Source organism: Hipposideros armiger, unplaced genomic scaffold, assembly GCF_001890085.2.
Source record: "Hipposideros armiger isolate ML-2016 unplaced genomic scaffold, ASM189008v1 scaffold_9, whole genome shotgun sequence".
Classification (NCBI taxonomy): Eukaryota; Metazoa; Chordata; class Mammalia; order Chiroptera; family Hipposideridae; genus Hipposideros; species Hipposideros armiger.
The window spans coordinates 652805-670101 of NW_017731359.1; the positions used below are offsets into that span (position 1 = coordinate 652805).

The 17297-nt window shown below is 37.1% G+C and overlaps 1 protein-coding gene across 1 annotated transcript in view; it reads right to left on the minus strand.

Annotated features, from left to right (window-relative positions):
- HYDIN (HYDIN axonemal central pair apparatus protein) overlaps positions 1-17297 on the minus strand; it is a 355182-nt gene that overhangs the window by 283100 nt on the left and 54785 nt on the right. Inside the window, exon 3 of the mRNA XM_019653707.1 lies at positions 931-1088. Coding sequence (XP_019509252.1) covers positions 931-1065 — 135 coding nt within the window. The 5' untranslated portion in view covers positions 1066-1088. The remainder of the gene's footprint in view (positions 1-930; positions 1089-17297) is intronic.

The following is a 17297-nucleotide window of genomic DNA, read 5'->3' on the forward strand; positions in this document are numbered from 1 at the left end:
TGAAAAACAATCAGAGGTATATAATTTAGCTGATTTGTTTCATCTTGGGTTAAAACCAATGCTTTTCAAATTTCCTACAAAATTATTTTCTGTGATTGAATACATTTAAATAAAGGCATATTACAAATATTGCTTCCAACTTGTTTTTTCAGCTTTTTTAAAAATTGGAACCCAGATTAGAATACTTAAATGTGAAGAGATGATCAGCTGTGTTGTGATTTAAATAAAAATGAAGTCTTAAAAGCAAAAAGTCAGGAGTTACCTTAAATATGAACAATAACCACCACAAAAGGGAATGATGACAGATTTTATTTTACTAATTGGAATGTAGATTTTATTTTACTAATAGGAATGTAACTTGAGACTGCAGTGAATACTATATCTAACACTGTAAATTGCTATTGATATTTTCTATAGAATGTAGTTTATAATTCAATTCTCACCAAATCATTTTAATTCATTAAAAATATAAATATTTTTATTATAAAAGGAAGAAAAATTATGTATTTTTCCTATCTACTATAGTCATTATTTTAATATTCTATGTTCTACAAACAAAAGTAACTCTTGCCAATCAACAGGTAATAGATTATTTAGGTTAAAACTTATGAAATTCTGATATTTGATTGTATTTGAACTACACAAAATGAGTCTCATAGGGTTCAACCAAATATTTAGAAAACCTTAATAATTTGCTTCAATAGCCTTACTCCAACTGATTACCTTAAGCCTCTAGTTCGATATATGTAATTTCAAAAACTTCTCAGGCTTTAAGAGATGCCTATGCTCTGCAACAAGCTACCATGCTCACTAAATTTATATTATCAGTCAGTAATTCTGTTTGCTATTCTGAGAACGCCAAGTAGCAGGTGTCATTCTCCTGAGGAGACAGCATTACGTATTTTACACCGAAATTCTCTGATACATTACCATTCGGTTTACTTCTTCTTCTGTAACCACCTTTGGAATCAGGGGTGGCAAAACCTTGCTTTGGAATCCTTTAAGCATTTTGACTAATCCCATCTGAACAGCCCTCATGGACTCCTCAAGTCTTCTACTTGTCATTTTCAGTTATTTCCTTTGCTTACCTAAGAGTGAAAAAAAGTATTAGAACAAATACAGTTAATTCCTGAATACAGGTCACAATTTTTTTTAAAGCTTTTTCAAATACAGGAAGGTTTAGAAAAATCCTGATCTTCAAAAATACATCAAATGGGGCCGGCCAAGTGGCGCATTGGTTAAGAGCTGGCTTGGGACGCCAGAGGGCCCCAGTTCGGATCCCACATGAGGGCCAGTGACACTGCCCTCTGCAACTTGTCTGTTCCCCTTCCCCCAATTCCCCAGCGCTGTTCCCATCCCCCAATTCCCCAATAAAAATCTTAAAAAAAAAAAATACATTAAATGCTTGGAATAAATGCCTTAACCAAAGGTGTCTATTCCATGTAACTAGTCTAGATTTAGCCTCATCCCAAAGTCTAGGATCTCTTTTATACAAAACAAGTGATTGGAAACGAAGCTCAGGGAAGACATGGAAGTATAAGCAGTCCTTACATTTTGGCACTTTTATCTTCCCCAGATAAACAAATAAACACTGCTCAATAAATGTACTTTATAATTTGCTACTTTATCTGCTTATTTGACAATTGTCTCTCATGACATCCTTCAAACAGAAAAAAATAGGGCTTTAGGCTTTCACAGCTGGGCAGAGAATCAAAACAGGTAGCATGAGATGAGATGGGGAACAGGAAGTTTCTGGAAAAGTATTGAAGTTTATCATCTTAATAAGGCATTAAACAGGCACCCTATATCTCCAAATCAAAGAACTAGAACATCTCTCATTTGCGTATCTCTCTTTATACTTCCAGCAGGACACTTGCAACTTTGGGCAGGGGGGAGAGGAGCATTTATGACTAAGTCATTTCTGTTTTCAGTAATAGCAGGATAGGTTATTCAACCCTGTGCCCCCCCTCAAAAGAAAAACTAACTAAAAAATGCTTGATACAATGGCAAATAAAAAAACCCCTAAAATTATTAAAAAGTTTGCAAGACAATAAGGCATTACCAGACCAAAATGGAGGGGAAAGAGGTGCATAAAGGAAAACAGATTTGAATGAAAATGTAATAAAGTACACTGAAGGCAGTAAAACACTCAAAGAAATGAATATAAAGTTTTTAAGAAGGAAAAAATATCAGAGAACAAATGATTGAACTAGAAGTCAAAGGAGATCCAACATGCCATAATTGGAGGCCATGAAGAAGAAAAATAAAGTACTGGGATGGAACTAATATTTAAAACTATAACCCAAGAAAACTTTCCAGAAATAAGAGGAAATATAATCAAAAGGGACTAGTATGTATCCAGGAAAACTGACCCAGAATAACCAACTCTGAGTCATTATCTTAGGAAAACTATTAGACTTTAAAAAGTTTTTTAAACTCTTCATAGCCTCCAAGCAAAACAGTAAAATAAGTTACAAGGGCAAGAGAATGAGAATTGGACTTTGAAAAAGCAACCTATGAAATGGGAAAACAGAGGAGCAACATTTTCCAAAAACTTTAAAAAGTGTGAGCCAAGAATTTTACATAGAGCAAAGCTATCCTTCAATTATCAAGGCTACAGAAAAGGAGTTCTGAACATGCAAAAATTCAAGAATTATTGTAAAGATGTTCCCTTCCTGTGAAGTCTACTAGAGGATGGTCTTCATCCAACCAAAAGGTGACTGAAGAGCTTCAGCAAAAGGACTAATAATGAGCATTTCATGTATTTAACTGTAGAGCTAAGATTAAAGTGAAATTGAGGACATGAGGAGAAAAATAGAATTTAAACATTATATTTTCTGACAAAACAGAAAGAATGCAATTTTAAAATGAAAGGAAAAAAGAGAAAGAAATCCAAAAGTAGAATAAGCTCATTGATAGTTGTATAGGAAATAGGAAGGAGTCAAACCATTTAATCAGATATTTGAATAAAGGAGGGTTTCGGGAATTATGGTAGACAGCCCTTATGATGACAGTCAGTGATGTTTCCAAGCATTCATGTATTTGTGTAATCCCCTCCCCTTTAGTGTGGACTGTACTTAGGTATTCTTAAAAATATAATACAGCACAAGTAATGGATGCCACTTCTGAGATTAAAGATACTTCGTTCCATCTTGGGCAGTGTCTGGCTCAGTCAGATCACCATCTGTCACATTGTGAGGACACTTAGGAAGGCTATAGAGAGGCACATGTGGTGAGGAACCGAGCCCTGCCAGCAATGACACAAGTAAGCTTGGAAGTGTATCTTCTAAGGCCTGCCAACAACCATGTGAATGAACTTGAAGGCAGATTTATCAGCCCCAGTTGAGCCTTGAAATGATCTGTGTCCTGGCCAATAGCTTGAGTGGGAATGCATGAGAGACACCGAGTAGGAGGCATCCTGCTCAGCCACACCTAGGTTCCTGATCCATAGAAACTATGAGAAAACAAATATTCATTGTTTTAAGCTATTGATATTTGGGTAATTCATTATACAGCAATAGATAACTAATGTAAGTCCTATAAAAGGTTTATATACAAAGAAAACTACTGAACATAAAGATAAGCCTTCCTAAATGCCAAAAGAAATTTTAGAAAAAGCAGAGAAGATATACTAAGCAAAGACAAACAAATCAAATATATACACACAATTATTACAATATAAAATAATATGGCAAGAGACAGCACCAACATGATGAAATAGGTGGTTAACAACGTCAGTCTCCCTCACAAACAGGCTAACTAGAAACTATCCATAGACAGAATGCTTTTGTGAAAATATCTGAAGCACCCCCTTGGGTCCCAGAGACATGGAAAAACCTCAAAAACATTATGCTTATTAAAATAAGTCACTCACAAAAGACCACATATTATATGAGTCCATTCACCTGAAGCGCTAAGAACAGGGAAGTCTCTAGAGAGAAAGTAAATTAATGATAGCTTAGGACTGGGAGATATGAAGGGATGGGGCCGGGGGGGGAGGGTGATACTAAAAAGTAAGGGACTTCTTTTTGAGGTGATGAGAATATTATACAATTAACTGTGTTGATGATTGCACATATTTTGGAATATACTAAAAACTGTTGAATTTTATGTACAATTTAAATGGGTGAATTGTGTGGTATGTGAATTATATCTCAATAAAGTTGTTAAAAATAAATTTTAAAACATTCAGGCAATCAATTCTTAAAAATTGAATCAAACTAAAACAAATGAACCTTGCTGTATATCAAGTTGGAGTCATAACCACAAAGGGAAAACAATTTTTCCAACTGACCCTACAACAAAGTATTGTGACTATATATTGTCAATAGAGAGTAGTCTTATCGTTAGTTATAACATTAGTAATAATATTTTAAAAACAATTAGTTACACCAATATTGTTAGGAAACAAGTATTTCAGCATTTAAAAAAGTATAAAACAAGTAAGTTTTTAAATTAAGAAACCCTATAATCTTACATTTAAATTGAAAATATGTGTGAGCTCATAATTATTTTCTCCTTTTAAACAACCTATCTACTGAAAGAGCCTAGAAGCAGTGAAAGCCCAGTAAGTGATGGCAGTCCAGAGGCATATTGTGGTCTCAAAATACCATCTCCCACTAAAAGGAACCACAGCTCCTTGGAGAAATGGGTAACTCAAGGTCGCGGGCACAGAATGTGTAAGATTAACTTGGAACATTCCATTACACTATAAAATAAGGATGTTATCAAAGGCTGCTGGGGGTATGTCTAAAGGACCCAGAGCAATTTGAAGGAGTTCCCATTCACCAAATATAAAACAATTTGAGCATAAAAAAACAAGTGTGCAATAAGTTAGTCTCTAAAAATCTGAGTTCAAATGATACTAAGAAAAGCATTAGTCACCTTTGGAAGTTGCTAGGGTCCAAACTAATTAGCCGGGAAACGATAAAAGGGAAGAATCAGCCATTTATCCTGCACTTTTTCTGTATAAATTGTGTTGCAAGTTAGCCAAATAGTTGATGAGGGAAAATTATTCTTCATAGAAGAATTCCAGGTAATAAATGCAGAAGAAACGACAGAAAAATAATCACCATTTTATAGCCCCTAATGAAATGAAGGATCATAAATGCTAAAAGCATTACAAAAGATGGTGCTTAAGAACTTTATAACAGCCCAATCAGGCTAACAACACCTGAGCTCTCTAAATCAATCTTAACACTAAAAGAATGAAAACCAGACATATTATGTGCTGCTGACATGGTACACTGCACAGCACCACCTATGCAGAGCTATTAACAAAATCTAAACCTAAATCTAATTAAGCCTCTAGACCTACCAGCCAGGTTGCAGGAGATACAGGGAATGGAGGAACACACATATTCTGTAAGAATATAATTAAGGCAAATCCTGAAGGTGGGAAATGTCATAAGAAAATGACCTAGTTTATTCAACTAATAAACAGCACGAGAGAGAGAGAGGCAGTTATCAGTTAAGAGTCTTATACCAACCAAGTGTAAAGGGTGGACTTTGTTTGGATCATGATTCCAATAAATAAGTAATAGGTAATATAAAATAATTATTGTTCTTTTTTTGTGGGATAATGTACTGTGGATATGATTCTTTTAAAGAAAATTCTTATCTATTAGAGATACTTAGCATTTATAGGTAAAGAGAAATTATGTCTGAGATTTTCTTTAAAATACTCCAGGAAAAAATGTGGGAGGGTGGTGGTGGTGAGTGTGAGTGTGGGAGTGTGAGGGAGAAGGATAGATGAAACAAAAATGGGAGAATGTTGGTAAACTATTGAATCTGGATTACACTATTCTCTCCACTTTTTGCATGCCTTTAAACTTTCATAATTAAAAATATTAATACACTAAATCAATTTTTAAAACTGGCAAGAGGCTTCCATTACTGATAAAATAGAGTAGATATATTTGCTGTATACTGGAAAGTCCCATATACCAGAAGCGATGTGTGGCACAGAGCGTTGTCATGATGGAGGATGATTTATGGCATACTTTAAAACACACCTCTCAACCATAGCTCACATCCAACTGACTGCACATAACAAGTTAAAACTTGTCACACCCTGTTATTAAAGTTTAACATGTCGCTTCCTATTGAAGATCCCTGCTTTTCCATTGGATGGCACTCGGCAGCAGCATTCACCATATTTCGTGATCACATCAGGAAGGCTCTGTGTCACATATGGCTTCTGGTATACGGCAATTTCTGTCAAATAAAAACACTGTGGTGTGTCCTCATCCACGTTATTCACTGGCTCTGGCATCATACAACATCTGGCTCTTTCCCAAAGTCAAAATGATTCAGGACATCGAGGCAGCCACAACACTCACGAAAGAGGACTTCAGAACTGCTTCAGAAAGTGGCAAGAACTATGGGATAAGTGTGTTCAAAGCAAGGTGTATTCTGAGTGGTATTAAAGGCAATGTGTCTTTTTTTTTTAAGATTTTATTGGGGAATTGAGGGAGGGGAACAGCGTTGGGAAATCAGGGAAGGGAAACAGACAAGTTGCTGTCCTTTTGTTCTTCAGTCTAGTTGTGGAGGACGTCACTTCACTGGCCCATGTTGGTATTATCATTGCACTCTTCCCGGATGAGGCAGTCGCTCGCCGGCCATTGGATGGCCGCTCATGGAGGCTCAGGGCAGCTCACGAAAGCTCACGCCAGCTGCCGGCCGGCCCCACTGCAGCCTACGCCGTTGCCAGCAACTCACAACAGCCCAGCTCCAGGTTGAGCTGTTGTTCACCATCTTAGCTGTAGAGGGCAGTGTCACTGGCCCTCATGTGGGATCTGAATCCGGGCCATGCTGCTCAGAGCTGGCATCCCACGCCAACTCCTAACCAACGCGCCGTTCAGCTAGCCCCAATGTGTCTTTTACTGTAATGATTTTTTTTAATTCAAACTTTCACATTCTTTGATCACACCTTGGATATGCCTGACATAGTGCCTGATACAGAGTCAATAAATATTTGTTGAATAATTGGATGGGCAGCTCAATCACGAAACCATTTATTATGTTTTCCCTCTCAAAGATATCTTCATTTTAAAAAAGAATCATTTGGGCCGGCTGAGTGTCTCAGTTGGTTAAGAGCTTGCTCAAGAGTGCAAGCTCTGAGCAACAGCAGTTCGATTCCCGGCCCAAGCTGAGCTGCCGCTGAGCTGCCAACAGGTGGCAGGATGGCTCAGCTAAAAAAATAAAATAAAAAAGAATCATTTGTCAAATATTTATTAGTTTCTACTACCCTACATCCATTTACTCTTCCTCTGGGATCAATATCATTTTTTCTTAAAAAATATTCCACTCCTTATTCTAATCCAAGTGTGGTTTACCCTAATATCACAACTCCCTGGCCACAGTTGATTGGTTCCGGACAGGGCAAATGACCCAAGTCAAAGCAGTCAGAGCCAATGAGGCTTAATTCTGACTCTATTAGAACTGCTGAAAAAGAGACATGCTTTCTTTGCACTGAGGTTGCTGAGAAGTGGGATATGAGCTGGAAGTTGATGGCAGCCCTCCTGCCCCTGTGAAGGGAAAGGCTGTCTAAGAATGAAGCCACACACAAGAAATCAGTGCCAAGAGACAGTCCTAATGACATCATTTGCATCCTTAGATCCTGCCAGGAACTTGAGTTATCTGAGCCAATAAATGTTCTTTGACACAAGTGTCATATGAGCTGGCCACAGTCTCTTGACAAAGTGAATTCCTTATAAATAATTGCAGTCCATCTATTATTTGTAATGTGTTACTATAGCGTGAATAACTTGAGAGCCATTCAGACCATAACTTGCAAAAGCACTTTTTGGTCTTGTTCATTTTGTCAAATATGCTCATTTAAACATGACAGACAAGCTATTTTAAATCCATGTTTGCCTTACTAAAATATAATAGCTTCCAATTTATATGCCATTGATTCTGTCACCACCAGAGTCTAAAAACTAGAAGGCTTATGAAAATGCCTTTGGTTTCTACAGCTATTACAAATGATGAATGTTCATTTGGAGAATCTGTTTCAATTCACACACACACACACACACACACACACACACACACACACATACACACACACTACAGCTATTACAAATGATGAATGTTCATTTGGAGAGTTTGTTTCAATTCCCACACACACGCACACACATCACTTAAAGTAATCTATTTTATAAGCTTTGTATGATGTTATATAATTTATTATTGCAATGAAGAAGAGGTACTGATATTACTATTCATTGATAACTAAAATTCCTAATTTGGGATCCAACCATCAAATCAATGAGGGCTTATTCATATTTAATATCAACAATAGATGTAATGGTCCCCTCCTACTGGTTTAGCAAAAATTAAAATGTAAAAAAAAAAAAAATTACGCTGCAGTCTACCATTTCTTAGCAACTCTTTTGTGGAAGAAATCTAAGCAAAGAAAAATCCTGTGTGTATTAATATCTTTTTGTAACACTTAACAACAATCTCTAATTCAATCGAACTTTCCTCCAGGATGCTGTATCAATTCTTCTAATCTACGGAATTTTCTAACATGAGAAAATATCTCTCATATGCCTATAATGGGTTTAGTTTTCTTAAATCTATATTTCTTACTTGAATTCAAGAATGTGTACTCGGGCCGGCCGAGTGGTGCTTTGGTTAAGAGCTGGCTTGGAATGCCAGTTCTGAGCAGCAGGGCCCCGGTTCAGATCCCACATGAGGGCCAGTGACACTGCCCTCTACAGCTAAGATGGTGAACAACAGCTCGACCTGTCTGTTCCCCTCCCCCAATTCCCCAATAAAAATCTTTAAAAAAAAAAAAAGCCTATTTAAAACAAAAAAAAACAAAAACGTGTACTCAATTAAGAATACTCTCTAACAGCTTTTAACCCTTAACCCTTCTTAACAATCTACTCTTGTAAAGGACTTCTTTTGACTGTCCAGTATAATTTCCTCCTCCATTATCCTTCTTCCTGTTAAGAACCCATTGCCCTGTCCAGAAGGGGTGGGCAGATCTGGTCAATCATAGCATCTTAATCTCCTATGCTGTGACCCTAATAATGCCAATCAGAATGCTTTCCTTGAATGATAGCTGGACATTGGGAAAGAGAACTTTTTTCTTTGGACTTGCTGGGCTGAAATGAATTTAAAGCTATTTATAAGCAGCCATCTTCCTCATCACATGAAGAAGGCTTTCAGAAGAACAAAGCCAAGGAGATAAAAGCAGAAATGTGAGCAGGATGGATAGATGACAGGAGAGGAGAAAGATGAACACAAGTGAATCAGAGTGGTATTGAAAGCAGTTCTAAATTTTGACGTCCTGTTATCTGTGAGTCTTCTTTTGATCCTATGAGCCATCCTAGTGTCCTAACTAAATGGCTAAGAAATTCCTTATTTTGATTAAGCTGTATTGAAGTTTGAAGTAACTTCCTGTAACTTGAAATCTAGAACTGTGTAATGATAATTGTTTCATATTTTTAGAAATCATACATTTACCTGAAATTTATTCCTGGAGTTTATTAAGAAGATCTGCAAATAACTATTATGCAATGGTGTGAGTTGCTATTTCCAAAGCAAGTCGAAAATGCCTCATTTCTATTAAAATAGGAGAGAATAAGTTTATATATTTTGCACTTATATGTAATGCATAGATTAATTCATCGGTACTATCAAATGTAACATCAAGGATGCCCAGAAATCTGGAAATCATGAAAACTCATTGGATTTTGGGATTAGGTAACATAGGACAGGTAATTCCATACACAAATTATGCTGCTCTTTCCAATCCCACATTTGAATATAATATTGGGTTGTCAGAAAAGTCATGATGCATTTTTGCAACGAAAAACATAAAAAAAATATGTCATGACTTTTCCGACAACCCAATAGCATATAGCAAGGTCTCTGCAGAATTTTACATGGATCCAAAAATTCCAGGTCATCCGGAATGTGTGAGGCCAGAAGAGATAATTGGAAATATTTCTTTTTCAGATTTTAAAGATGAAAGTCTATAGAGGATTACAGAGAAAATCCTTTACAGAAAACTCATACATTTTACAGGTATTTTCTCCAGGTACTAACAACTTAAGAGTTATTTACAAACATTACTTAAAAGTGATCTTATTTGTTAGCCAAATTTTTCTGACAAAAATAATGCCTAGGAATCAGGTTTCCTTTCACAGAAAATGTTTTGAATCCCTTTAGTAAAGCCATCCATACACATAAGAGCAAACTTGGATTTACTCATTGACCCTTCCATGGCTCCAGCTGACATCAATGAAGAAAGGGACTAGTCCTTTCATCAATCTCCACCGGCCATTAGGGATGTGGCAATTCCCAAAAGCAAGTGAACAGCAAACTAGCTTGACCCTGATCAACTGAGTGCTTTCAATACTGATCACTGTGTCATACAGTCTCATTGGCAGCTACTTGTTAAATGCCACACAGACACCTATTATTAAAATGTCAAATGTAATTCCTGTAATTCATATTAGATGGCTGTCATAACAGAATTCAGTAATGAAAACCAATGACAGAGATTGGTTACATACTATACCATTGTACTTGAGTTGTCTGGCATATAACAGAGCCATTTTTCTTTTCTCAGTTATCACACTGATAAATAGTGACCAGGAATTCTTAGTGCATTGCTTTCACAGGGGTTGGCCAGGTTGATTCCCGTTAACAGTGTGAAACATATCTGTATCCAGCCTACATCTCTAATAGGGACAACAATAAAATATTCTTCTAAAATTAAAGAGGACTTCCATTTCCAATAGCAGCAGGCAATAGTTAACTGAACCAACCATTTGTGTGAGCACAACCAAAAGCTGTAAGTGAAAAAAATTTCAATATTCTTAAAAGTATTAACAAGCTATGAAGATAATAAGCAATTACCAAAATCTAAAGGGAATCAAACACCAGAGAAGTAAGTAAAGCATTAGAAATCCATAGGCACTTTTGCCCCTATGGCATTTGCTAATACAAAAAAAAAAATGGACTTTAGTTTTGGTGGTCTTGCTGAGCAACGAGATATAAGTCAATGATTAAAGTCTGCTCAAAATGGGAAGTATAATGAGAGATCTTCTTCCTTTTAGGCCAGGATCCAAAATTAAAACAGGACACTGCATCACTATCCCCAGAAAGCCATAGTAAAACTTGTTATGGTACTAAGCAAAGAAGATAATAAAAAAGAAAATGAAGGGAAAAAAATACCCCCAAAATTGGGGTGACTTCTGACTCAAATTTGTACCCCAGGTCCATACCACTTAAATTGTCTAGAGAACTTCAAACCATGAGCTAGAGTTATCCCAGACTAACAGATCCTGAGGTGCTGGCAGAAGCAAATATAAATCTCCTGTAGAGGAAGGCACCATCATACCGGACCTCAAAAAAGAAAAATGCCTACAAATAACATTTCAAGGACAAAGAGGAACAGAAATAAGCAAACACACAAAGAAACAAGACACAATGAGCAACATTAGCAAAAACTAAAGATAGCAGAAAGACTATCAAAGGCTTCATATAGGGGACTTATTAGATACAGACTATAAAACAACTATGTTTACTGCGTTTGAAGTATTAACAGACAAGCTTGAAGATATCTTCAGAGTACAGGAATATGTATTTTTTTAAGTGATACAGCAATTCCATTAAACAACTGGACTCTTCAAAAACCTCAATGTCCTGAAAAACAAAAATCAACAAAATCCCCAAACGTTAAGGGAACTGTTCTATACTAAAGTAGACTAAAAAGCTTAACAATTCAATGCAGCATATGATCCTCAACTAGATCCAGGATTTAATTAAACATTTAAAAACCATATAAGGGACATTACTGAAAATTTGAGGAAATATGGAAGTACTGTATCAATTTTAAATGTATGGATTGTGATAACAGTATTGTGGTTCTGTAAAAGAATGTTCTTAGTCTTAAGAAATACCTGCTAATGTATATAAGGAAACAGTCATGATATATTCCATCTGTAAGTCATACTTACTTTCAAATGGTTCAAGAAAAAAATAAAGCAAACGTGTGGCAGAATGTTAACAACTGATGATTCTAAGTAAAGGGTATTTAGGTATTATTATTTCCATTTCTTTTTAGGTTTGAAAATTTTTTTACACATAAAATTGTAGGGGGAAGTTGTATAGCAGATGTTTTAAAAATCCAAATAGAACCTATAGCAATGAATGATACAGTAACAAAATTTAGCTATTTCTTGGATAAGTAAAAAGCATATCTTAAAAAGCTAAAGACAATTTGACTAAATTAGAAAATAGATCAGAAGAAATATACAGGTTAGTAACATGGGGTGACAAAAAAAAAGAAAAGAAAATCCGGCAAGTAAAGTTAAGAGACATGGAGGATAGAGATGTGATATATTGGAGCCTTGAGTGAGAGAAGAGAGATGAGTCAGAAGCAATATCTAAAAAATAATAGCTGAGAATTTTACTGAAATGTTGAAAAAGACCGCATGTAGATTCAAGCCCAACAAATCCCAAGCTAGATAGATTAGAGGGGTTAGGGGAGAGGAACCCATTCCTAGACTTATCCTAGAGAGAGTGAAGAAAACCAAAAATAAAGGGAAAAATCACTAAAAGAACCAATAAAAAGGACAGATTATCTTAAAAGGAGCTATGGTTAAATTAAGAGCTAATTTCTCAATATAATGGAAGCCAGAAAATGATAGAATGATGCATTCAAATGTGTCAGAAGAAAAAACTGCCATCTTTTAATTCTATAACCAGAAAAAATATCTTCCAAGAGTAAGGGCAAATTAAACACAATTACAGACAAACAAATATGGGAAGATTCACCCTCGCCGACCTCCTTCACACTTAGTCAGTTAGCACTGACTGTGAGTTTAACCTACACTGAAATTTAAGATTCTACTCTCCAGTACTCCATTATTCTCTCAAACAAGCCATCTAATAAGTCACCAGAATAATGTACAACTATGGCTGAAAATGATTTTGAAATGGTTAATACACAAATTTACCCCATTTGAAGTCTCAGTGATGCTCCAAGTGGTCATTCTTACCTTGTTCATGAATACATGTACGTCATACTGCTATACCACTTTCCCAAAATGAGGAACCCAAATAATTAAACTCAGCAGGGATCTCATGTGTCTCTGAGTTATAATAATATAAGTCTATCCTATGGTTCTGTATTAATTACTTTACAAATAGAAATACCATTACCCATATATAAATTTCACTTCTAAGCAAAACAAAAGAAGAATCCATGAGTGGTGACCTCACACAAAACTGGTTAAATTTAGGGACTCATTTGTAAAGGTCAGTGTCCTTTGCTGCAAATCCATTTCTTATGCAGATGAGAAGTTTAACCTGCCCTCTGGTGCTGGGCATAATTAGCCAGCTGCACCCTCATAATAAGGTACAGATGGTTAATTACACCAGCAAATAACTGCTTACTTGTGGGCACAAAACCCTGTACCTAAAAATCACTGAAAGTGTACTTGGGCCTATTTATGCTCATGCAAACAAAACACTTAGGTCCAAGGTTTCATCTGTGAGCAGACCACCACAGGCTCTACTGCTGGAGGGGAGACTCATTAACTCTGCTGGGGTCTGGCTCAAGGGAGGCACCACTGGCCACAAAGCCATATTCCAACTGCTGAAATATTTCATAGGGTGCTGAATCCTCGTGGGAAAATCTCCTAAAGTTAATTTGTTGTAATAGGAATTATAACTAAAGTGAGAATTTGGCTTCCCTAGAACCCAAAGTAAATTCTATATTTTTAGATAAAAAGTCTGAAAGAATTTTTTTCCACATGCAAACATGTCAACACTAGTTGTCTTAAGAAGAAGAAAAAAAAAAAAGTCTAATTTATCAGTGCTTTCAAGGAATTTCATGGGCTAGCTGTGCTCCCAGAATCTAGAAAGCCCTATTAGAACAACACATCCAATGTTACAGACTGTTCCAAAGATCACCTTTATAAAGCATTCTAGATCCGGCCGAGTGGTGTGTTGGTTAAGAGCTGGCTTGGGACGCCAGAGGGCCCCAGTTCGGATCCCACATATGAGGGCCAGTGACACTGCTCTCTACAGCTAAAATGCTGAACAACAGCTCAACCTGGAGCTGGGCTGCCATGAGTCACTGGCAATGGCATGGGCTGCAGCCCCTGCTGCAGTGGGTTGCCATGGCCTACCGTGTGTAGCCAGCAGCCAGCGTGAGCAGCCAGCAGCCGCAGTGAGCGGCTGTCCAGAAGTCAGCAACTGATCTGCCTCACCCAGGAAGAGTGCAATGATGGTGCCAACTTGGGCCAGTGAAGCAGTGTCCTCCACAACTAGACTGAAGAACAAAAAGGACAGCAATTTGTCTGTTCCCCTTCCCCCAATTCCCCAGTGTTGTTCCCATCCCCCAATTCCCCAATAAAAATCTTTAAAAAAATAAAAAAAATAAAAATAAAAATAAAAAGCATTCTATTAATCCCTGCATGGCAATCTAGGATTTGGGGAGAAAGCAGAGAAGTTTGGAAGTCCTCTGCCAGCTGCAAAGCTCTCAGTTTGCAGGGGTCAAAATGACAGGGATGGGGAACAGAATACTAATCTGCTTGAATCTGCACAGAACCTTTCTTCTGAAGAATCCATAGGGTGTGATTCTATTCAGTTTAATTGTATGTTGGGGAAGAGGAAAAGCTGCTTGCCATGATTTTAATTGCTAAGAACACACTTTCTTTTTAGGAACCATCTGTTTAATTGTAATTACAAACAGCGATGTAAAAACACAAATGATTAACAAGTACAAAACTTCCCTACCGCTGTTTTAACATAACAAGCCATACTGTGACAGAGTATGTTGCCATTTCCATCTCTGCAATATTTCATGATTTAGCAACTGACAGCCTAACATTTATTATAGAATCTCACTCTGGTAAAGCTCAAGTTATTCATTAGTATTTTTAGATTGCATCCTTCTGTTATTCCTTTTTATTAAACTTTAATTCCCTCTGAGGCTGACAGGGATTATATCAGAAATGAAATACAGAAGGTCTCTTTTCTCCATCTCCTGCTAAAAATCTTTGAGGTTTCATATAATATACATCACTTATAATTAATTACCAGGGACATTCCAAAGGATGGCAAGACTAATTTTTTGGCTCTCATCAACATAAATTTCTGCCTTCCTGGTTTTGAAATATGCTTACCACACTGTTATTATTTTAAAAGACACAAGTATTGGTAATTGTTGTCAGGCATGAATAAAAATAGCTTAACCTTGAAATTTATTTTAATTAGGGAGTTTTCAAAGCCATTGCTGCAAACTTGGGTAGATTGTTTGTAAAAACAAAACAACAACAACAACAACAACAACAAAAACAAGCATCAACAACATAGTTTCACAGAATGTAGAATTAGACCCAGTTATCTAACTTGGGCTCAAAGGTAGTTTAAAGAAATAAAAACATACACAATGCAGTCAGATCTAACAACGTTACTAGAGCAACCTTACATTCAGGACATTTTAGGTAGTCCATTAAAGCAAGGAGATGCCATTTCAAAGTAAAATGCAAGAGATTTACGAACTGCCAGTGAAATTATAAGAGATTTCCTTCTTGGTCATTTCACACTAAGTTTTCTTTAAAGTCAATCAAGTTGATTTTTTTGGCATTCATTTTAAGATGAAGAACACCACTTTAACAATATCATACGCTCTGACAATCCTGTCAATACAGCACAGAACATTTTCTAAGAAACAAACTCTTCTTCCCCGCTACCACAAAGGATAAAAACGACCCTTAAAAAAAATAAATAAATAAGAGAATGAAAGCACTTTAAATCCTCAAAGAAATGAAAAGGCTGACTGCACAGTTTTTCAAATTAAATGGTAATACAGACATTTTGTGATATGTCAATTCTTCACTTATCCTTTGCCCAACCTCCCCTGCAGTCCTTCTAGCCATGATCCTACAATTGTTTTTGCCTTATTTCAAGCCCTCATGCCCCTTGCAAGACATTTTATAGAAAGAGCAGCCAAATGCTAAGTGCCTCTCAGTGTTAATGAGGAAATAGATCTTTAAAGAAATCATCTGAGATTAAGAGACTGCCCTCAGGGGCAGGCCATGTGGCGTGTTGGTTAAGAGCTGGCTTGGGATGCCAGAGGGCTGGTTCGGATCCCACATATGAGGGCCAGTGACACTGCCCTCTACAGCTAAGATGCTGAACAACTGCTCAACCTGGAGCTGGGCTGCCATGAGTCACCGACGATGGCGTACATTGCAGCCTCTGCTGCAGTGGGTTGCCATGGGCTGCCATGTGTGGCCAGCAGCTGCAGTGAGCGGCCATCCAGAAGCCGGCGACTGATCTGCCTCGCCCAGGAAGAGCGCAATGATGGTGCCAACTTGGGCCAGTGAAGTAATGTCCTCCACAACTAGACTGAAGAACAAAACGACGGCAACTTGTCTGTTCTCCTTCCCCCAATTCCCCAGCACTGTTCCCATCCCCCAGTTCCCCAATTAAAAAAAAAAAAAAGCGCAATACTTGTAAAAAAAAAAAAAAAAGAGAGAGAGACTGCCCTCAGGAAACAGCTGCTTCTTCCCTTTTAATGATCAAGTATATTACCATCCCCTGCATTCTGAAATGGGCTCATCCTAAACCAGTGATCTTTCACCTTTGAGGTCCAAGTCCCACGGGGAATTGAATAAAAGCTAGGAACACTGTCCCTCAAAAGATGAACATAATCATAAACTCTAAAGGTCCATACACCCAGGGTCAAGAATGTTTATTTTACACAGATCCCAAAGCATACCAGTTAAAATATGGTTTCAGTACTCACAGGCTATGTGGGTTTCTTTCAAACTTGATAAGAGTTTTCATGTTCTAAATGTTTCTGCTGCTCAAGCAGAGAAATAGTCTCAAAACTGTTCTGAAGCTTGTGAAACTATACCACTAATTAATAACAGATAATAATTTCCCCTCTACTTTGTGATTGCACACACAAGGCAGAGGTATTACTGTGCCTTTCCCCAAATAATTCTAAATTTGCTCATATGCAAAATGTGAAATGAAATGTAAAATCTAAATCTATAAAACTCCAGGAAGAAAACATAGAAGAAAATTGTGTTACTTTGGGCTAGGCAGAGTTTTAGATAGCACAACCCATAAAAGAAAAAACTGATAAATTTGACTTCATCAAAATTAAAACTTTTGAGGGCCGGCCGAGTGGCGCATTGGTTAAGAACTGGCTTGGGACGCCAGAGGGCCCCAGTTCGGATCCCACAGATGAGGGCCAGTGATGCTGCCCTCTACAGCTAAGACGCTGAACAACAGCTCAACCTGGAGCT